This window comes from Silurus aristotelis (genome assembly GCF_946808225.1).
Source record: "Silurus aristotelis genome assembly, chromosome: 3".
Lineage (NCBI taxonomy): Eukaryota > Metazoa > Chordata > Actinopteri > Siluriformes > Siluridae > Silurus > Silurus aristotelis.
In genome coordinates this window covers 7,328,002-7,352,151 of record NC_139576.1, presented here as the reverse complement: position 1 = coordinate 7,352,151, position 24,150 = coordinate 7,328,002, and the positions used below count along the sequence as shown (strand labels likewise).

At 38.6% G+C, this 24,150-nt stretch overlaps 1 protein-coding gene across 1 annotated transcript in view; it reads right to left on the bottom strand.

Annotated features, from left to right (window-relative positions):
* Positions 1-24,150, bottom strand: part of ube2e3 (ubiquitin-conjugating enzyme E2E 3) — an 80,941-nt gene that overhangs the window by 16,448 nt on the left and 40,343 nt on the right. The window contains exon 4 of the mRNA XM_083537200.1: positions 6,351-6,483. Within this exon, the coding sequence (XP_083393326.1) occupies positions 6,351-6,483 (133 nt within the window). The remainder of the gene's footprint in view (positions 1-6,350; positions 6,484-24,150) is intronic.

The following is a 24,150-nucleotide window of genomic DNA, read 5'->3' as shown; positions in this document are numbered from 1 at the left end:
GCTACAGAGAGATGATAATTCACAAACAATCACCTCCACCCTCCTGTCTGTTTACAACCTGGCAGCTGTACCTTCAGGCTGCCGTACCCTCTGGCTCCTGTCCTTCTGCATCTGCTGCATCTCCTCATCATTACAATCAGGTTCACAATACAAAAAAAAAAAACCCAGAAACAAAGTTTGCTAATTAAGAAAAACAATCAAACACTAGTGCTTGATGGTAAAAACACAAGCCTTCATTTCCACATATGATCCAACACCAAACCTGAGGGAGTTGTGTTATGTGGAAAGTTGAATGAAACCCAGAACATCTTTGGTGGAACTTTGCTTCATGTTACATAAACTCTCATTTTACATAAAGAATTAAACCAAATTACTCTTACGACCTAGAAGCTTCAATCACAGAACACAGTGTTTGGTTGTTTATATATCATAGCAATTCGCCTATAACTATATTGTATTCATTAACAAACAAAATATTTGCATTTAGGCCATTATGTTTCTAACATCTCTAAAACAGTATGTGCTACAATATGTGTTTTTGGAACATTCTAATTCATTCAGTTCTATGTGTTGTACATACCTTTGGGCAACAATGGACATACAAACATAAAGAGGCTATAAAGCTGGAATGTATACGTTTAATATCTATACATTTATTTCAATAATTGAATGGCCAGTGAAACTGTGGCACCGAAAAAACGTCCTGAGGGAAGGAAACCTTGAGAGAAACCAGACTTAAAAGTCTATGTGGCACTAAATATCTATTTATTCCAGTTCCATTATTGTTAAGGGGTGCAATGATAAGCCCTTAAGTGCATCATTTTTTCCTGAGCCATTGTAGTAGACTGTTGCTATTAATAACAGTCCAAATCCATCTTCAAACTTCTTGAGTTGCTCAGTAACCTTATGACCCTTTAGTTCCATTTTATCCCAAAGGTGTTCAGTGGGGTTGAAATCAAGACTCTGTGCAAGCACTTTCACTCCAACCTAAACACACCATGGGTTCATGGGGTTTAACTTTATGTACAGGTGCACTGTCATGCAGGAAGAGATTTGGGTCTCCTAGATTCAGTGTAAATCTGAAAATCATTCAGTTGTTCAGTAGTCCTTTATCTGAGCATGCTCCTCTGCTGTTAGGGTAGACCACCAGCGGTGTAAAAGCTGGTTGACAATGCGCAAGGCCCGGAGTCCCATATGTGCTGCCAGGTTTTCCCTTCGTGACCGGTCTGTCCCTGCAATGCTCATCAGCTCCCGGGGTGTGACGATCTTTAAAGAGATCAGACCTCTGGAAAGTGTTAGGATGACTGCACTGGAGAGGTCCAGACAACTCTAGTAGATCAGGAGCTTTTCCAGTAGCGAGTATAGTGTTACGCAGCACTTATTTCTTAACCTTTGTCCAGCCCCAGCTCTGCTGTTCTCTATACCAGGTTCCTGGGCCCAGTTAGGAGTCTCTGGATGAACTGGAGGCGAAAGGCCCCCTTCCTCCTTGGGCAAATGAAGGACACTCTGCAGAATCCAGTGCAGAGGTTGAATAGCTAGAGTGTACAGCATTCTAGACAGTGAACCTGATCATATCTATTAAACCCAATCAAAAGTCATTTCTTGTCTAGAAAAATTAGACCAGTCTTTAAGTCTAATAGCCGGGAGACGTCAAAAATGTCACAAATTAGATATACGATATCAAAAATCAACCAGCCAGGCACACCGTACGTCATGGGGTATAATCTGCTCTATCACCTTTGTCAGTCACGAGGCTAATGCTTTTGACAGCAGCCTGCAGTCAGTGCACAGTAGCCGGGCGCCAGTTTTTCAGGTGGGTCATGTCGCTCTTTTTTGGCAGAACAGATCTTCTGCAGCTCATCAGTAGCTGACCTCCTTTTACACTGTCCTGTAGGACCTCCAGCACATGCTGCCCTATTACCGCCCAGAAATCCTTGAAAAATCTAGGCAGGGAGACCATTTATACCTGGCGCCAGCCTGCTCTCCATGCCTCTAAACTTTCTGAAGCTCAGCCATTGTCAGCTCCCTGTCCAAATCCCTGTCCACTGACTCTGAGAGCTTAGGCAGGTCCTTGAGGAAGCTCTCCTCCACTACCTGTGCTTCTGACCTCTCACTGCTATACAGCTTCAAATATTTCAGTAGGCTCTGACAAGAGATCCCCTGATTCTGTCCCCACACCGCATGCATGAATCTTTTCTGTCCAATCTTTTTGTTTTAAACTGAAGAAGAACTCGGAAGGAGCATCCATCTCCGTAGCGCTTTTAAAGCGTGAGTGGAATGTATAAATAACACAAAAAAACTAAAAAAAGTAAAACACACCATATACTTCATCAGTCTTCATCTGAATTCTCCCTATTGACCTTTATTATCAGTTTATTTAGTCTGAAAGAGTTCTTGATTGATAAAATAACACTCTCTCTTCTAAATTGCTTGCCATTAATAACAAACTGTTTGTGGTCTGGGAAAAACTGTTCAACATTCTAAAAAGGTCATCCAGACCTTCATTTAGAACCATGAAAACCATTCTCCTGAAAGACACCAAGTGCTTAGCTAAGGGAGATTTTCATTAAATTCTCATCATTAATGACATTGGAAAACATAGTATAGAATAGACTTTATTTGTCACATATACATTACAGCAGTTCTTCACATATCCCAGCCCACTCTAAAGCTGGGGTCAAAGCGCAGTCAGCCATGATATGGCACAGAGGGTTAAGATCCTTGCTCAAGGGCGCAAGACTGGCAGCTTGGCGATACTGGGGCATGAACCCCCGACCTCCTGATCAATAACCCAGCAACTTAACTGTTGAGCTCCTCCTTTTACATGAGCTTTTAAGCAGGAAAACTTAGGGGAGAAACCAGTATACACTTATTATTCAAAGTAATTCATCCCCTGGTCCCCTGGTGGTCTAGTGGTTAAGATGCAGCGCTCCCACCGCTGCGACCCGGGTTCGATTCCCGGTCAGGGAACCATCCCCAGCCACTCTTAGTGCCGGTCCCAAGCCCGGATAAATTGGGGAGGGTTGCGTTAGGAAGGGCATCCAGCGTAAAACATGTGCCAAATCAAACGTGCGGAGGATCCGCTGTGGCGACCCCTAACGTGAGAAGCCGAAAAGAAACTACATTCAAAGTAATTCATTTGTGGGTCAGTTTGGTGACTTTTTCAAGACTGTTAAAAAAAAACAATAGCACTGTTCATTCGGCAGGCTGAGACAATATTCTCATGCCCTTCAACATCTCCAACCAGTAACACACTCCTCTACACTCGCTGTGCCGGCGAGTCAGACTCTCATAAAGCTTCGCGCTCGCAGGTGCCATGCTGCTCCTGAATGCTTCACACACACACACACACACACATTAGAATATTCTGAGATGTTTTATAGAAAAAAGATTGATAAAACGCCGAAAATATTGGTATAAAACACTGTGCATGTGCAGAGAGAGAGAAAGGGTGTGATAAAGAGAGAGAGAGAGAGAGAGAGAGAGAGAGAGAGAGAGAGAGAGAGAGAGAGAGAGAGAGAGAGAAAATTATCAAAATTAATCTGCAGCGGGATAAGAGAGGGATACAATCAGAAATAGACAGTAAAAGTACAAGACGAGAAATGAACAGGAAGACAAAGCAAAGGAAGAGCAACATAGTAAATCAACAGGATTAAAAAAAAAATCAATGCTCCCGAGATTCTTCTAACAGCATCAAGCCTCACTCCCAGCCTCAAGCTCCCATGAGCCTCTTTCTGCTAGGCTCTGGGAGAACAGGCTGCCGACTTCCAGGGATTTCTCTCTGTGAAAAAAATCTTGTTTTTCTCACATTTCTGTCCGTTTTCTCATGAGCCCTTCATCCAGCCACAATGTGCAAGACGAAAATGCATTAGTGGACCACAATATGAGCAATTTCAGCTGTCAGAAACCAAGAGAATGTGCCATATACGATGTTCTGTTTCAGATCAGAGAAATTGAGTAGAGCGTGAGAATGTGCTCTGTTTATCATTAAAACTGTATCTCCTTAAACACTGACAAACTTTTAACATATGACACTTCAATCAGACTCGGAGCTTCACTGTGTGTGTGTTCAACAATATCCAATCTACTGGAGTTGAGGCAGAATGACAAAATGTTAAAGATAATTGTGCACTTGTACAACACACAAGATCTTGATGGTTAAAGTGGAGTAACTGCAGGTGGAACACAGCATAAAAGATGAGTGAGAAGATCTACAAGCACTTTTCAGGTAGTGAGGAACTTCATGTTTACACTACAGGAAATATAGACATATTTCCAATACTAGAACCTTTTCAAAATGTTAGGAACATAAGGCACTTTTTGACCACCAGACCATAAGGAAGTTTCCACTACAGAAACCCTTCTCAGGAAATCAGGACTTATAGGCGTGCTTACTTTAACAATATAAGCATGTTTCCACCAGAGGAATCTTCTCAGGAACTCAGGTATCATAGACATGCTTACAACAAAAGGTACCAATGGCATGTTCCCCCCCACAGAAACCTTTTCAGGAACTCAGGTATCATCAAAGGCATGCTTCAACTATCACCGTTTCAGGAACAGAAGATTTACAAGCATGCATGCCAAAAAAACTAAACAAAAGCATGTTTCCACCACACAAACCTTCGCAGGAACCTCAGGATTAACATGCATGCTGGCACCAAACACACCAAATTCATGTTTCCACCAAAGGAACCTTTGCTGGAACTCAGGAAATAAAGGCATGCTTACACCAAGCCCACGTTAATTAACCCTACACAATACCCTTTTCAGGAACTCAACATTTTATGCTTACATACACCTAATCCACCAAAAGCATGTTTACACTAGCACTGCAGGAACCATTTCAGTAACTTAAGAATGATAGACATGCTTACATCAATGTGGTAGAGAATTGAAAGTGTAATGTGTGTGTGTGTGTGTGTGTGTGTGTGTGTGTGTGTGTGTGTGTGTGTGTGTGTGTAGCATCATGCTGACCATAGGGACAGTTCACTCTGTCACAATCAAAAACACCAAAAGCATGTTTCCACTAAGGGAAACTTTTCAGGAACTAAGGAATGATAGACATACTAACATGAAAAACACCTTCTGCCACAAGAGCCTTTTTTGAGAAGTTATATTTATGTCAACATTAAAGGCACTTTAAGTAGGTTTTCACTGCAGGAACGTTTCCAGGAACTTAAGAGTTTCAGACATGTCTACAACAAAGACATTTTTCAAAAGTAAAAAAGAAAATGAACCATTTTAGGAACTCAAGAATTAAAGGCATGCTTACACCAAAAACACCAAAAGGCATGTTTCCACTACAGAAACCTTTTCAGGAACACAGGAATTACAGGTATGCGCACATTAAAGACGCTTGAACTAGCTCAGGAATTACATGCATGCTGGCACCAAAAGCACCATAGGCATGTGTTCACAACAGGAACCTTTTCAGGAACTGTGGAAATGTTTAGAACTTTAGAGCCTTTCATTATAGGTTCCTCTACAAAAGATCTTTTAGGATCTCAAGAACTTCGGACCTGTTTCCACTACAGAATCTATAACAATGTTTTCCATCACAGGAGCCTTTTCTTTTTGTTTCAGATATCCATGAAATGTCTTTACATGGGAAAAAATTGTCACACCAGTCACATTTCCATCGAAGACCTAATTTCAGTTCCTACACTTTTAGTTCTTGGAAGCCTAGAGTACATTTTACTTTCAGCTGCAGACTGTGCACTTCTTTTTGCTGACCAAGAACCACTTTAGTGAAGCTTGATTGGTCAAACATATACAGGTGCATTTCAATAAATTAGAATATCATTAAAAAGTTTATTTATTTTAGTAATTCTATACAAAAAGTGGAACTCGTATATTATTTAGATTCATCACACAGACTGATATATTAAAAGTGTTTATTCTCTCAGAAAATTTGAATATTGTGAAAAAGTTCAATATTGGAGACTCGTGGTGTCACACTCTAATCAGCTCATTAACTCAAAACACCTGCAAAGGTTTCCTGAGCTTTTAAATGGCGTCTCTGGTTCAGGCTACACAATCACAGGGGGAGGAGAGACTACTGACTTGACAGTTGGCAATAGTCTAATTTATTAAGATGCGCCTGTATTTTATCAACCCTTTTATACGGTCTTTCTAAAAACTTGCATTTACTGCACTTCCAGGGAACTGCCTGGCTTTGTTTTTGCTGAATAAAGTCTTTGACACCAACCCTGGATCATGAACATAGTTTAGTCCTTTACTTGGTGTTTTAACTTCATTAATGGATTCATTGCTATTGATAATAATTGGCCACAACACTACTACCAACTGAACTCATGACATAGTGAAGATAATTATAACATGTTTACCTTTGGAGGCTTGAAAGGGTAGTCTGAGGAGAAGGTGATGTCCAGAAAGAACACTCCACCCTCGTAGACGGAGCCTGGAGGACCCAGAATGGTGGACCTCCACTCATAGATGTTATCTCCTTTGGGTCCCGCACTGCAATCAGCAAAGACACACAGGGCAACAAGATTATTTTCAATCTAGTTCTTCTCATGGGACTAAAACATAAATAATTCCAGCCATTTGTGGTTCCTTCTCAAACTATTACCACAAAGTTGGAGGAACACAATTGTACAGGATGTCTATGAATGCAGTTGCATTAAATTCACCCTACACTTTAATTAGGAGACAAAAACCTGTGCACAAAGCCAGCTTCATTATATGCTTTACATGGATTGGAGTGGAAAATCTCATGCTATAGAGCTTTGGACTGAACCCTACTGAAAACCTTTGGGATAAATTGAAACACTGACTGCACCCCAGACCTCCACACCCTCCATCAGTACCTGATTTTACTAACGAACCCTGTGGTTGAATGAGGACACATTTTCAAAAGTCCATATAGTGGATCTCCTTCTCCTCTCTCCACGTCTCATCTTTTAAAATATATCATACTGTCTGACATTTCTTTCTGCCCTAAACAGAACGTTTTCACAAAGAACTGAAGAGCTTCTTTATGCCAGACTTCTCAACCATCATCCACACTCGAGGCACAAACGGATAAGATTCTTGGTGTGATTTTAAAATGACAGATTCATGAATATTTTCTGATTGCCCTAATCTCATACATATTTTCTTCTGTCTGACAAGGAAATAACTGCAGCTGTTATCTCAGGCTGTAATACAACATCTTGTCATTTAAAGACCTTAAAACTATCACTCACTGTGATGTTTAGTTTTGCTTCTTCACAATATTCTTAACTCTCCCAACATGCTAACCTGTCAGAACATCTTGTTAATACTGGAGCTGGTTCACAATACAGATGTAAGGCTCACAAAAAGGAATAACCTCGTACTGGCCTTCCCTGGATACCGGCCAAACTGTCAGGAGTTTCAGATTTTCATTACTGCACTGCAAAAACTCCTCATCTAGTGAGTTGCGTTACAATGTTATTTCTAGCCATAAAAATCTGATTGAACTTATTTTACGAATAAAATATGCAAGATCGGATTGTGTAAGATTATGATGATTGTTCTAAGATCATTTATCTATTTTCTTAGTTAGTAAAGCTTAAAGTTAGTTATGTTACCCGAAATTGAGCCATCAGAAACATCATTGAGGGCTTGTATATATTTTATGACTTTATTTTAGCTGTAATAACTGGTTTTAAAGCTGCCCAGTATACAAATGCTCAGTAATCACACTTATGACTTGGATATAATGATGACTTCTTAAATTAAGAGGAATTCGTATTCTTGTTCTCTGTTCACACAAATGAAGAAAAGCAAACTCTTAAAAAGAAAGATATATATATATTAGACGAAATTTACTTTTTTTTGGAATAAGTGTATAAGTGTATGTTTTCTTATTTCAATAAATTTTACCAAGTATTATCATCTTACTGCACTAGCAGATCATTTAACGTGTTTCTAGTCTGATTCTTCTGAAATTCAAGGTCCAATGCCACTGAGTTACCACCTCCCACACTCCCACATCCCAATGTGTTCAGTGCAATTGAGGCCAGGCCTTTGTGCAGGACACTGGAGTTCTTTCACTCCAACATCAACACCATATCTTCATAGAGCTCACTTTGTAACAAGGGGTAATGTCATGCTGGAACACATTTAGATGTCTTAGTGGAAAGTAACAGCAAACTGTTCACAGTACATTTCAAATGCGCTATATACCGTATTTTTCGGACTATAAGCCGCTACTTTTTTCACTTTATGATCACATAACCCCAATCCTATCGTCCCTACATTGGCTTCCTGTTAAGTTTCGAATAGACTACAAACTATTACTTCTCACTTATAAAGCACTAAATGGTTTGGCTCCCATGTATCTCTCCAGTCTTTTAACACGCTTCAATCCATCACGCTCCCTGAGATCTCAAAACTCTGGGCTTCTAGTAGTTCCTAGAATAGCAAAGTCCACTAAAGGTGGTCACATTTAGCTCCTATACTCTGGAACAGTCTTCCTGACAGTGTTCGGGGCTCAGACACACTCACCCAGTTTAAGTATAGATTAAAAACATATCTTTTTAGCAAAGCCTACACATCACACACATCACATATCATAACCTTGTGCTCCAGAACATCTGATCACATGCACATTATCAACTTGTGCTGTTAATATCATGAACAGCAGCTACGCTAATTCCTCTCCACTGCTTCTCTTTCTCTCCCCATCCCGAGGCATCCTGAGGTTTGGCCAGCTCCAGTCACGTCCCACCTCGTGAAGATTATGGACCTATGGATGATCATGGAGAAGTAGATGCCGAGTGTTTAAAGGCCCTGGCATGGAGAAGCTGATGCTGGATCTATGATGATCACAAATTGTTCTGTATTGTTGAAAGATTTATGACCAAACTCTTGATGTCACCCATATGAGGATGGGTTCCCCTTTGAGTCTGGTTCCTCTCAAGGTTTCTTCCTCATATCATCTAAGGGAGTTTTTCCTTGCCACTGTCGCCACGGCTGCTCATCAGGGACAAACGCACACTATTCACCTTCACTGTTGTTTTCTGTAAAGCTGCTTTGAGACAATGTCTGTTGTGAAAAGCGCTATACAAAAAAACTTGACTTGACTTGACTTGACTTGTGGTTGTAGTGTTTTAGCAAAGCCTACACATAACACACATCACATCATAACCTTGTGCTCCAGAACATCTGATCACATGCACATCAACTTGTGCTGTTAATATCATGAACAGCAGCTACGCTGATTCCTCTCCACTGCTTCTCTTTCTCTCCCCATCCCGAGACACCCTGAGGTTTGGCCAGATCCAGTCACCTCCCACCTCGTAATGATTACGGACCTTTGAAGAAGTAGATGCCGAACTCGCAAACATCCCGAACCATCTAGAGACGTACACAGTTAGTGTCACGCTTTGATCAAGTTGTTGTTGTGAGCAAACACCCTGCGAGTGTAAAACATTCAGTTTGTAAACAGACGTAAAAATGTAAATACAATTTTGTGACATTTTTTACACTCAGAATCTATGGACTTGGAGCTTGTGGTTGGAAAAGCTGCAAAAGCAAGGAAATGTTTCAGTTCTGGAATCTCTGCATTTTTACATTTACGGCATTTTGGCAATAGCATATATCCAAAGCGGCTTACATTTACCCCATTCGTACAAATGAGCAGCTAAGGGGTTAAGGGCCTTGCTCAGGGGGCCCCAAAGTGGCAGCTTGGTGTGGTTGGGATTTGAACTCATGACCTTCAGATTCAAAGTCCAATGGCGTAACCATTAACCTATTTTATTAAATTATTTTTCAATATTTATTATTTTTTTATAGTCAGAAAAAGCATTTCTCAGCTCTGAATATTCTCTATAGACCACTGAAGATCTTCACACGGCCGATATACTGAGGTCACTTCCTGGAGGCCCAAAAAAAAAAAATCCTCATCGGTGCATAAACATACATGGTCTGCAGAGTTTTAGTCAGTGGTGAAGAAAGTACACAAACCATGTACTTGAGTTAAAGTAGAGATACACTAGGTAAAATATCCAAATAGTATCAAAAGTACTATGATTTATTATGACTATAATGTTCCTATTATCATTTTTATCACAAGACTCTTTGCTTAATCAACTCAGTTCATGTGAAAAGGCTCTATTACTCTCAGCACAATGATCTATTAAAAGAATGATATTAATCATCAGAGTCAAACACTGATTGATTTCTATTAAAATGATGATGAGCCCAAAACCTTCTTTTCAACTACTTAAAAAAAAAATTGCACAAATAAGACAACGGGTGTTGTGGCGAGTTCGAGTCAGGAGTTTCTTCATCATTTATTCCTCTCTAAATGTTCTGCTTGGTGTTGAACTGATGCTGAACTGTATGTTGGTGATCAGTAGATATACCAAGCGCCAATGGAAACAACTTCAAAAGGTGCGCTCGACCCAGATTGGTGGATTGCTGTGTGTTTGACCAGTTACGTTTTTATGCTCATAAATCAAAAGAAACGACTGAAATGCATTGAGCAAAAAGTACCATATTTAACTTTATGTAGTGAATTTAAAGTTAAAATCTCCTCAAATGGAAACACTTCAGTAAAGTACAGATACATGAAAAAGCTACTTAAGTACAGTGACGAATTACATTTATTTCGTTACTGTCCACCACTGATTTAAATCTATTACAGCTCATGTCGCTGGAGTTAATATGACAAAGAGAGATCTTCAGGGTCTGCTTAGATTATTCTCAACCAATAAATGCTCTATGTTAAAGTATAATACAATTTTCCCAAACACGTCAGCTTATTGATGTTTTGGATTCTACATAAAGCATGTACAAAACGTTTTGCCACTGGCATCTGAAAACCTTTAACGGCTCACTGCAAGCCTCAAATATCACAAGCACTATGATGAGAAAGAAAGATAACAGTGTTTAATCAGCACCGTTGACATTCCGCTCGTCTCGCATGGCATGGGCTCTGACGGCGGGCGCAGCAGGCGCCTTCGTAAACGATTCTGACCAAACAGACATGAGATAGGAGGAAAAAAATAGAAGTCGTCTATCTAGTTTTTCAGACAGGGGGGAGGATGATGATTCAACCTCTCAAAATATCCGACCCAACCTAATTTTAAGCACTGAGAAGCAAAAATAGCCACTGGTCAGGCTCTGAGTTACAGCGATGCTGTTTAAACTGTATCTACACATCTCCAGAGGCTCAGTGATCACAGCCACATTTACACTGCAACATTTAACTCCTCATCTAGTCAAGACTTACAATCTAATTTCTAGCCAAAAAAAATCGTATTAATCTTATATTGAGAATAAAATTCTATGCATGATTGGGTACGATTGTTGTGAATGTCTTGAGATTAATTACCATCAGAAACATCATTTGTTGGCCAGTCTTGTATCTTTTAAGATCTTTTAGCTGTAATAACTGGTTTTAAAAGTTGCCCAGTAAAAAATGCTTAATAATCACACTTATTAGCTCATTAGTTTTTTTTATATAAAAAACTTTTGGCTTTTTACTAAGTTGTTCTATAATTTTATTGCAGTTTCTTGTGTTGAATTTCTTTCAGTTTTCAGTAACGACAAAATACATTCAATAATGTTTTAGGTTGCAATAAGTTTAAGTACTTTGAAAAGCAGCACACTGCAAAAACTTATTTCTAGCCATAAAAAAAAATCATTGATCTTATTTTTTGAATTAAAAAACTACACAAGAGCAGATTGTGATTATTATGAATGTTTTACGATTATTTATCGTAGTAAAGTTAAAAAATAATGATTTTACCTGCAAGTTGAGCTTAATTTCCATCAGAAACATAATTTGAGGCTAATATTTTAAGCCCAGTAAAAAAAAAAAAAAAAGCTCAATAATCCCACTTAGGACTTATTTTAACACATTTATTTACAATCTAATACAAACATTATCCAATGAAGTTATATTTTTTTTGGAACTTTATACAAATGGCTTATGGTTTTTTACTAAGTTGTTTACAGTTCGGTTAAAATTTCTCATGTTCAATATCTTTTAGTGTTCAGTAATGACAAAATACATTCAATAATGTTTATGTTGCATAAGTATTTTGAGAAGCAGCAAGTAATGATTTAGCTTTTTTTTTCATAACTACTGCATCGTAACTACTATAAGTTACAAGACTACATTTAAATAAATAATTGTTGGCAATATGTTTTCTTATTTCAATAAATCTTACCAAGTGTAATTATCTTACTGCACTGGCACATAATTTGGCTTTTTGTCTGTATCTTCTTAAATCACGCATTTATTGTGTATATTTATATGGTTATTTTTTTGCAGTGTAGGACTTCTTTCTGATTCGCTCAGCAGGCTCTTCTCAGTACAGTCAGACATGCGAGACACAATATCATTCTGAAAACCCTTATTCAACTTAGACTTTAATACACACGCTGTGTGCTCATTATGAATAGTTTCAGACACCAAAAACACCACTGAATTCCACGATTCACACTTAAACAGGACCAAACGCAAATCTTTTACACCAGGCACAGATACAATCCACCGGTTTATTCCTAATGCTTTTTTGGGACTGGTGACAGATTGATAAATTTAGTTGATAATAAATTTCTAGTCTTTATTCCCCTTCACCAGTGTGGAGCTCCCACATGGGAGTTGCACGAGGGAATTAAAGGTCATCGCGCTCAGGGGATTGATGGATCAGACTCGACTCAAAGCAAACAAGACCCCTGGCCAGTGTAAAGGTACTGCAATTACAGGAGACGTAAATTCACTGGAATGTCGTATGAATTGAAGCAGAGGCTTGGGTCTTCATTGAGTAGGGTCGGTGTGTATGTGTGTGTATGTGTGTGTGTGTGTGTGTGTGTGTGTGTGTGTGTGTGTGTGTGTGTGTGTGTGTGTGTGTGTGTGTTGGAGGTAAGACAACTTTTATTTTTGTTTCACACACAGCACACAAACAACTTTCTAATAGAGCAACCAAAACTGCCTGTCAAGCAATCAATGAAACTGACCATACCTTTTTTTATCTTGAAGTTTGCAATGTGGATAATCATTCTTAAAACGATTCCCCCTGCCAATTTAAAGCTACCAGAACATCACACACAGATATAGAAGAAAATGTATAAAAAAAAAACTTTTTATATCAATAAAGCTAAAAAAAAAAAGAATAACATGAATAACTGCAGAAAAGCCACACCGCAGACAGGATTTGCATTTTACATGTCGGCAAATGAAATTAAATCGGCTAAATTGCCTGTGCGGCATAAGTACAGCGCAACATCAATGCACCGAAATACAATCAGAAATTCCATTAGAACAAAACATACCTTCACAGAATTTCACAGATATTGTCTGTCTCAGTCACGGATCACGGAGAGTAAAAGTGAAATCTGTCGTAAGTGTGGTTGTATTTATACATGTCTATTAAAATATTTAATAAAAGCTTCTTTCTTTCCACATTTTAATTGACACTTTTATCCTGTTTAGAAACTTATTTCGAGAAAACCAGTATTTCTATGTGAAATCAGACATTGAGCACCCCCGTATCACCAAAAAGGAACGATCCTTGTTTTATAACACCTCCTGCGAAAATTCGATTGGGAGATTGGGACTCGAATCAGACTATTAAAGAAGCATCGACTATTCTGGGGCACCCCTTATTCCTTTATATGTATAATTCATTATATGGTTAAATATTGAACAACTATCAATATGTACAACTAGTGGATGATCACATCATCCCTGTAACTAAGAAAAAAAAATTTCTCCCTTGCTGACATATGACTCTGGTAAAACTTTGATACTGTTACGAGTAGAAATGTAGAAGTTCTCACTTTAAAATGGACTAAAGTATCGAGAGTGAAAGCAGTGAGGAATGAGAAGTCAATGTGAATAATGAGTGCAGGTCAGTGGTCTATTCTCCTGCACATCAGACCTTTGGAAGGAGAGAGTTTTCAGGCACACAGTGAAAGAATCTCTACTCCACGCACAAACTCTCAGCAGAAGCGTGGAGTTACGCTTGTGCTTTCACCACGGCTTTTCATTTAATGCTGTTTATGGATTCATTTCACAGCAGAAGGAACAAACTTTACTTCACTCATGTTCTTCACTAAATGGGCACGTTTGTGGACACCTGATCAAAATATTATGTGCTTTTTGGACATTTATCTCCACATTTCGTTTTTTATAATAATCTCCATTCTTCAGAGCCATCCTGCAGGAGATCTTCCACTCTAAACCATGTAAACCATATCTTCATGGCGCTCACTTTGTGCACAGGGGTATTGTCATGCTGGATCAGATTCGGGTCTCATAATTTAAGTGAAGGGAAAATTTCATGGTACCACATCCAAAGAATCTGAAGAACCACATATTGTTGGGAAAGTCTGGTGTACCAATATTTTTTTTTAAATATCTGTACTTTGAGAGTATTTACATTTTTGGGAGACTTTTACTAATACTCTATATTTTAATGTGTTATATCTATGCTAAATGCACCTCAGCCATCCTCACCTCACCTCACCTACATCAGTGCCTGGCTTTACCAACACTTTTGTGTATGAATGAGCTGAAATCTCCACAAACAAAAAATCTAGTGGAACATCTACCCAGAAGAGCGGAGGTTATTATAAGAGCAAATGGGGATAATGATCACAAAAAAACACATCTTATGGTCAGGTGTACACAACATTTTGTTCATATAGTTAAAGTAACATATTACTTACACTATATGAACAAAATGTTGTTCTGAAAGGTGAGAGGATGCCTGAGGAATGGAGAAGGAGTCTGCTGGTACTGATCTTTAAGAATAAGGGAGATGTGCAGACCTGCAGTAACTACAGGGGAATTAAGTTGATCAGTCACATCATGAAGTTATGGGAAAGAGTAGTGGAAGCCAGGCTGAGAGAAGAGGTGACCATCTGTGAGCAACAGTATGGTTTCATGCCAAGGAAGAGCACCACAGATGCATTATTTGCTTTGAGAATGTTGATGGAGAAGTATAGAGAAGGTCAGAAGAGTTTGCATTGTGTGTGTGTGTCAAGCGTGTCCGAGAAGTGACAAATTACAGTGCAAAGTAATGGAGAGTGTGTTAGAGAAGTGAAGAAAAGAGTGCAGGCAGGGTAGAGAGGGTGGAGAAGAGTGATAGCAGGAGTGATTTGTGATAGAAAAGTATCTGTGAGAGTGAAGGAAAGGTTTATTGGACTGTGGTGAGACCTGAGATGTTGTATGGTTTAGAGAAAGTGGCATTGAGTAAAAGACAGGAGGTGGAGCTGGAGGTAGCAGAGCTGAAGATGCTAAGGTTTTTGTTGGGAGTGACAACGAAGGACAGGATTAGAAAATAGTTTTTTAGAGGGACTGATCATGTAGGACATTTTGGGGACAAAGTAATCAAGGCTGATTGAGATGGTTTGGACATGTGCAGAGGAGGGACATGGGGTATATCGGTAGGAGAATGCTGAGGATGGAGCCACCAGGAAGGAGGAAAAGAGAAAGACCAAGGAGGAGGTTTATGGATGTGGTGAGAAAAGACATGCAGGTAGTTGGTTTGAAAGAGGTAGATGTAGAGGACAGGGGGGAATGGGGACAAATGATCCACTGTGGCACCCCTAATGGAAGCAGCTAAAAGAAGAAGAAGTTACACTTGCTTTTTCATGTAATTATCCAATCAGGGAATCATAGTCATTGACGCAAAGCATAACATAGAGGTTAATGCAGAGGTTAAGTTAAAATTAAGTAAACATTTTTAGACTTGGTATGTTTTACTATCTTCTTCTTTGGTCATTTAAAAAAATATATTTTTGCAAAAAAAAACAAACAAACTAAAAACACAGTAAGCCACATGTTTGCAAGTAGAAACGCATGTTTAATAAGAGGTCAGAGGAGTTTGTCTAGACAGGTTTGCCACAGTGACATGGAGGCCACAGTAGCTCGAATAACCACTCTACATCCACGATGAGCAGAAAAGCACATCAAAATGCAGAACATGAAAAAGGAGGGTGAGCTACAGCAGCAAAAGACCATGCTGGGTTCTGCGTCTGTCAGGAATCTGACGCTGCAGTGGGAACAGTGTAATCAAAACTAGGCAGCTGAACATTGGTTTATTTCCAGAAAATCATACGAGATTAGAGGTTTCTGAAATACTCAGACCAGTCTGTCTGGCACCAACACTGAGCTCAGAGTTTGCCCCTAATCTGATGGATGATGTGAAAATTAACTGGAGTTCGACAGTCAAGCTCTCAGAAAAGCCAACTGGGGAGTAATTCATCACAATATTGATGTTTTGTCTTCCACTGATAAATACTATAATCTCAAAACAACTTACATCAACTCCATTCCAAACCATATATTAAAACTTAAATAAAACCTTTACAGTCCTGTGAAAATACATGTGGAAACAGCCAATTAAGATAAAAGAGTTGCTGAATTGCTAATGCAGTATGGTTAAATATTGGCCTGCGCTATTTTTTTGAACAAACCCATGATGTACAGTAATTTGTCAATTTCCCACAAAATACATAACTGCTTCTGCCAGATAATAATAATAATAATAAAAAAAGATATATTTCAATCCTCATTATGGTTATAAAGCCCTCATCTCACTTCTCCTGTCATTACTTTGGCAAAAGTGCATTTAAAACCCGCCAATCCCAATAAAAATGTTTATACTTGGCGAAATAACTATGAAAGAAAGAAAAAACTGAATGTAAGAGAAAGGAGATGAAGATGAAGATGAGAGTGGATTGGGGTGACTTTTTTCAAGCTTTGTGGAAATCCACAGCTAATGGATCCCGTCGCAGAACGAGGCAGGTCATCCGAGGTAGAAATGCACTCAAAGTGCTGTTTTGCTGGATCGGAGATGAGTCGAGTCAGCATCTAACGTCCCTGCCCTATACACAAGGTTATCTGCTGCATCAGTCTTTCAGTAAGCTTGTGAGAACACGCAGGAGCAGAGGAACATGACGCCAGCGTTTACCAACAATGCTGAAGTAAGTAAGGTTGAGATTGTGTGTATGCTGACAAAACAGCATTGAAGAAAACGATCCCATCCTAATAAAGTTGAATGGTGCAAAATGACTGATTAGAAATGAACCTAATTCTGTTGTGCCACACTGAAATGCAAACACTGTCCAATCACTGGCTTAAATCAGACATGGGGGACATGGCTCGCTGAAAAATTTTGGTTTTTGAAAGAGATTATTGATGTTTGATTGAGAATATTGGACAATAATAGTGTTTGAGTATTGAAGATTACAGAATACTAGTGTTTGATGGGTTTTATTAAAGAATACTAGAGTTTGATGGAGAATATTAGAGAATAGTAGTGTATGTGTGTTTGTGTACATATATATATATTGTTGGGCAGTTACCGGTAACGCGTTTTACAGTAACTAATACTGTAACGCGTTACTTTTAAAAATAAAGTAACTTTGTTACCGTTACCGTATGCTGCGTTACCTGTTACTTTTTTAAATGAATGAATTTGGGCTAAAGTGTATACTACAGTCTAACCCGCTTACAGCAGCTTCGCATTGTAGGATTGGTGGATGAACCACTGTAAACACGAAGAAGACGCACTGTGGGCGTGTCTCCGTTTATTCAGGTCTGTGCAGCAGTAATGGTGAGTCGAGGCGAGAGCAAGACGAGTTTCTCAAAGTGGAAATATCCTTATTATTTCACTTTAGTTGAGTATAAAGACAAAAACTTTTAAGGCAAATGTAAGCTGTGTCTTTCTGGATCGAAGCTCGTATCTACTGCGATAAACAGCAACTCCAATCTGTTGAAGCTCCTCCAGGACCTCCATGCCTGAGGAGCTAGAAGCTAGAAGCTAACCCGGTTCTACATTGTTGATAGTTTTCCTACTTCAGCTGTGAAAAGAACATTTTTAAGGCTCAACACAACAGCAGAAGCCACTTTAGTTTTTGATTGTGAATATATTATTCAGCTTGTTTTGTTATTTATTTCAGAAATCCTTGTGATATATTCAGTTTGTGCTGGTCTGACTTTAATAAAATAGTGTTCAAAAATTACTTTGTGTATAAGTCAGTTTTGTGTTTGTATAGACCATAACGCATAAAAGGGCATTAATGTTAACATTAAAGAAGGTTCTTTAAAAAAGTAACTAAAAAGTTACTTTTAACAGTAACACATTACGTTTTGGTGTAAGTAATCAACAAAGTAATTAAGTTACTTTTTGAAGTAACGAGTAACTGTAACTAGTTAAAAATTTTTAGTAACTAGCACAACACTGTATATATACCATCCACATGTTTGATTTGACACATGTCTTTACCCTGGATGCCCTTCCTAACGCAACCCTTCCCATTTATCCGGGCTTGGGACCGGCACTAAGAGTGGCTGGGGTTGGTTCCCTGACCGGGGATCGGACCCGGGCCACAGCGGTGAGAGCGCTGCATCCTAACCATATGTTTTATATATATATATATATATATAATTTATTTATTTTTTATTTTTTTATATATATATATATATATATATATATATATATATATATATATATATATATATATATATATATATTTATATTAGTGTATAACAAAAAAAAATAATAATAATGTAATAAATGTGAATGTAAAACTATTTAAAATAGTGTTTACATACAGGTGTGTGTTGGTGTTCAATTGGGAATACTGAATGTTGAACACTGAAATGCCAACACTGTTTATTCACTGGCTTGAATCAGACATGGGGACATGGTTTGCAGGAGAATGTTGTTTTTTTTTAAAGGAGAATATTAAAGAAAAATGGTGTTTGATAGAGAAAATTGGAGAATATTGTTTTTTTTTTTTTTAGGAAAATATTGGTGTATGATATAAAAAGTGGTGCTTGAATACTGGTGTGTGTTGGTGATTGACAGAGTAGTAAACATTATTGGTGCTTGATTAAGAATATTAGAAGAATATTGGGAAATATTGACCTATGATAAAAGTTTGAACACTTGTGTGTTTAATTGGATTTATTGGAGATTACTTGTGTTTGATTAGTTTTTCCTGGAGAATACTCGTGTTTGATGGAGAATATTGGAGAATTTAAACTTTTGATGTCTCATAAATTTTTTTTTAAATGTATTGCTGCTCGATGGCACGTATTACTGGAGTGTAACAATAGAATAATAGTGTTTGTAAAACAATACTGGTGTGTGTTGGTGTTTGAAGGTAATAACAATAATAATAAGTGGCTGGTTTTAACATGTTGGCCATGATACAGCACCCCTGAGGCAGATAGGGTGCACCCTGTCAATGATGGGACTAGAACCCACAACCTTCTGATAAGAAACCCAGAGCCATAACCACTGAACTACCACTTAGTTGGGTTGAAGGTTAGCGGTCTGTGTGGTGGTGTTTAAAAAAGGTCATTGTGGTCTCTTATGTGACTTGTAAAACATCTATTGATGTTGTGAGGTAAAGGACATGGGCGATTAATGTATGGTGTCAGTAAGTGCCAGTGTTGAGAATCATGTCAGTACTAATCTTGGAAATTTGACATCAAAACATCATATTCAGTAAAATATTGCCTCTCAGCTATGTTTAAAACAGAAATATAAAATAAAGCACAACCGCTCAGCTTTGTGCTTTGATCGGATTCAGATAAGTAATAAACAAATCAGTTTTCAGAACCCGAATTGAACACATGACTGCTGGGGGGATGTAGCCGACAAATAACTGGATTATGAAAAGATAAAACGCACTAGTGATCGATTGACAAGATATGTTCATTATCATTAATCCCCTGAGCCAGGAAAATGATTCACAAGCATTAGATGCCTGTCTTCTCACACACAAAGAACCTCCAAAGACAGAATCCTTTCTCAACACGAAGAGAAGCCAACCAAACAAATAAAAATTTTTTAAAAAACAGAAGACGGCTTGCAGGCCTGCGGAGATCTCTTAATGACAATCCAACCATGACTTAACGCTATAAAAATCAACAAAAACTCATGTCAGAGTGACTCATGCTGCTGTTGGAATGGGGCTATCTATGTCCTTCAGTGAAGAGAAAAAAACAACAATAGAGAAGAGAAATCTTTTTAACAGCTTGTTTATCTGACAGGCTGACAAGGCTTCGATAGCATGTCAGTAAGTCTGGGAGAAAAGTGGCATGTTGCCTGATTCAGCCCCGTCACACACACTAGGCTGTAAAACGAATGTTAAATGTCTCCAGCAAGGTAAACAGTTATATATTCAGGAAAACCTGAATGGAAGGGTTCCTGAATCGGGGTTCTCGGGCGATAAAGAACCGCCGTCTTTATGGAAAATTTCTATATGTTGGCTGTTCACATTATATCAGTATGGTCCTAGAGGTCCATTTTCTGCGTTATGAAAAGAGAAACTGATTTCAAAAACATATAAATATTCATGTTTAGGCTTATATTTTGTGAAATAGACAATATCAATGAAAACACTATAATATATAAAAGCTTTGAGAATGGGATTTTTTTTAAAGTCTTAAAAAAAAAAAAAATGGATGGTTATCTCAGGCGTCTGGTTTTTTTATATACCAAACTTGAACGGAAAGCTCTAGACGGATGCCACTTCAACCCTCATTAACAGACCTTGGAGCAAGATGCGACGCCTGTGTTTGGCAACACTGATACAGACTTTTCGACTATACCAAAAATGCTGTTAAAAATCTCAATGATTTTCTTAACCTTTACTCTGCTTCCAAATGTTTAACACCTAATTTAGATAAAGAGGGAGGTGGTAGTTCAGTGGGTTTATTTCCCAACACCACCAAGCTGCCACTGCTGGGCCCCTGAGTAAGGCCCTTAGCCCCACAGCTGCTCAGTTGCATGAATTGTAAGTGTCAGTCATTCTGGATAAGGACATATGCAAAAATGCCTTAAATGGAAATGTAATGAAAATGTTTTGAGTTCAAATTACAGTGCCACCAAGCTGCCACTGCTGGGCCCCTGAACAAGGCCCTCAACTTCTCTGTTGCATAAATGAGATAATTGTAAGTCGCTCTGGATGAGTGCATCTGCCAAATGCCATAAATGCAGTAAAGGGAAACTCGTCCTTCGCATAGCCCAGCATGTTAGGAAGCTAAGAGCGCAAGGTCAGTAATGATACAGCACCTCTGGAGCACAGACTGCTAAGGGCCATGCTTAAGGGCCCAATAGCAGTAGCTCGGCAAATAAAGGGGCTTGAACCGCAGATCTTTTGATCAGTAACCCAGAGCCTTAACCACTAAGATACAACTTCAGTGAATTAGCAAAATCAACAAAACAGCTTGGGTGCTTTTCAAGTGCAAGGTTCGTTTTGTCCAGCAACTGGATAATTCCTGATACGTGATTTCGTCAGTAGTGTTTCATCTGCCCTGTTATAGCACGCATCGCTTTCGCCAGTCATCACCAACGTCTGTCACAACCATTTCTCATCATCTGACTGCCAGTTCCGAGAGCGGTGAAAAAAACCAAAACAATAAACAACAAACCGAATGAAAGGTAGCGTCATTAAGTGGCCTGAACAAGACGCACTGACTAGCCAGTCGTTTATGCTAGTTTTCTCCATGATTGCAATTGTGAGAATAAATCCTAATACATTTCTTGTATTAGATCCAATCAACACTAGTGTCTGAGACACACTCCCTGTTTCCAGGAGGCCAGGAGAACAATTGTGGCGCCGAAAACGGCGGTAGGTTTACAAACACAATAACCTTGCGATTGTAAAGCAGTCGTATCATCGTGCATTATTGCCGTAAGTCTATTTTCCGACAACGATGTTAAGCTGCGACAGACAACAAATTCGAAACCCACCCCTGCTAATAAAACTGTCGCGCCGTCTCAGGGTGTGTGTGTATAGGCGATTTATTTAGGAGAAACCCCTCAGGTGTTCCTGAGCCTCAGCTGGGGAAGCTGAGATTCAAACCACGTTTATGAAGCAATTACGCATGACTCCCTGCCAGCGTTATATAACAGAATAGATACTGGGTGTGAGTAAGCCAGTGTGTGTGTGTGTGTGTGTGTGTGTGTGTAAGTGGCGGATTTTTGGCCAGGATCCCAGCTGCAAAACAGGTTCGACCTCTCGGAAATCCAGAAAGCCCTCGGTGTGTAGCAGCTTCAGCCGTAAATGTGCGAGAGTATGTTGTATAATTCCAGGTTTACAGTGGGTTAGGGATGCCATAACTTAAAATGCGCTTGAAATGTTCTCACTTAGACTTTTATATACACTCACACAGCCCACTCTGTTCCAGTGAGCACTTTAATGGCCGTGCTAAGACTTATTAACCTTTATTGCTTGATAGGAAAAAAAAAATAAAAGTAAAAATAAAAAAACGCTCATGACTCTGTACATGTCTCTTATTCAGGTATGGGTGTGTTCAGTAACGGGCTGCATCAGTTTTGCTGAATCGTGGAAAGTTCTCAAGAACGAGGGGGAAAAAAAAAATACATTAGAGTTTGTTCTTGCGTTTTTGCGAACTCGCTTGACATTTTCCACTGCCTACGGTTATTTTGAGAACACGTCGCTATTAATGCACTGCGAAACCTAAATATGGAGGACAGTTATCTCTTCATGTCCTTCTTACTTTCAGGTAGCATATCTTTATCTGTCTATTTATTTATTTCAATGTAACTTTTTGAACCCTATACTCTTAAATATAAGCGAGCTAGCATTGTAACATAGCCAGCTGTCAAATGACCTTGTGTGGTAAATTAGCTAGCTAATAACAAACATTGGTGGTAAATTAGCTTTAATGTCAATCACGTTGCATAGGACTTTTTGCTAGTTGTTAAACAATGTAGTGATTTAACTTTAGTTAGCTACATTATATAGACAAAGTACTGGGACACCAGACTTTTCCAGCCATATGTTGGAGGCATACAATTGTCTTTCAATGTGGTAGTGTTCAGTTTTTTCTTCACTTGAATGAGGAGACCTCTTCCAGCATGACAAAGCCCCTTTGCACAAAGTCAGATTCATGAAGATATCGTTTACATCGCTTAAAGAGTGAAGGATCTACTATAGAGCTCTGACCTTAACCATGTTGAACTCCTCTGGGATGACTGTGAACACTGACTGCACCCCAGACCTCCTCACCTCACCTACATCAGTTCCTGGCTTTACTTACACATTCTTGGGTCTAAATGAGCACAAATCTCCACAAGCTAACTCCAAAATATAGGTTATATTATTACATCAAATGGCAACTAAATGTTGAATTTGATGTTCAAAGAGCATATACCATCTAATGAGCACGTGTCCACAAACTTTTGTGCGGACAGTGCACTTGTATGGTAAATGTAGCTTGCTGTAAATGATTTTCTGTGATAACTTTAGATATTTTTTCACTCACCTCTGGTAATAAAATTTAGCTACCTCATAAATGGATTCCTGTGGTAGCTAATTCGTGCATGGCCTACTATGCTAACTATTATTGACCTCCTGTGGTAGCTATTTATCAGTGACCTGTTATGGTAGTTGTTCACTTGTTCAGTGAACTTGTTTCACTTGTTTAGTGAAATTTAAAACTTGCTAATCAATAAAAAAATAATAATTTATATCGCACTTCTAACAAAGGACATTTTGCAAAGCAGCTTTACGGAGACATATCCGAAAGCTATATACGGACTTTTGTCGTAACCTTAGCTAGTTCTTCATTGAAATTCTGTGGAATTTTAAGATAGATAGCAAACTCCTGTATTAGTTATGGCTAGTTTTTGACAAACTCCCGTGGTAAGTTTAACGTAGTTATAGCATAACTCTCTTATCATCAATCACAAGTGTGTTCAATCTCACAATTTTGTCGGCAAAAAGTGCAATATTAGTTATTTACACAAGCACAATATTACTCAAACGATGTGCAATATTATTTATTTACTTTCACGAGATTTCAGAATTTATACACACATATATAAAGCTGAAGTTGGCTACACAACAACAAATTTTGTTAAGTTTAGATATTTATCAACAAACTCCTCTGGTTAGTTTGTCTACTCATCAATGAATTATTGTAGTTAGTTTAACTAATCACCGATGAACTCTTATTGTAAGTTTAGCTAGTCACAAACAAACTCCTGTGTTAATTTCAAGGAGGTATAAACAAACTCCTGTGAAAAGTTTGGCTAGTTATCTATTAACTCCTGTGGCAAGTATACAAACTATCAGTGGCTGGCGGTTGGGGCCAGAAAAACCTATAGTCTCCTTTAGGAAACGCTCTGTTACTTTAACCAATCAGATTTC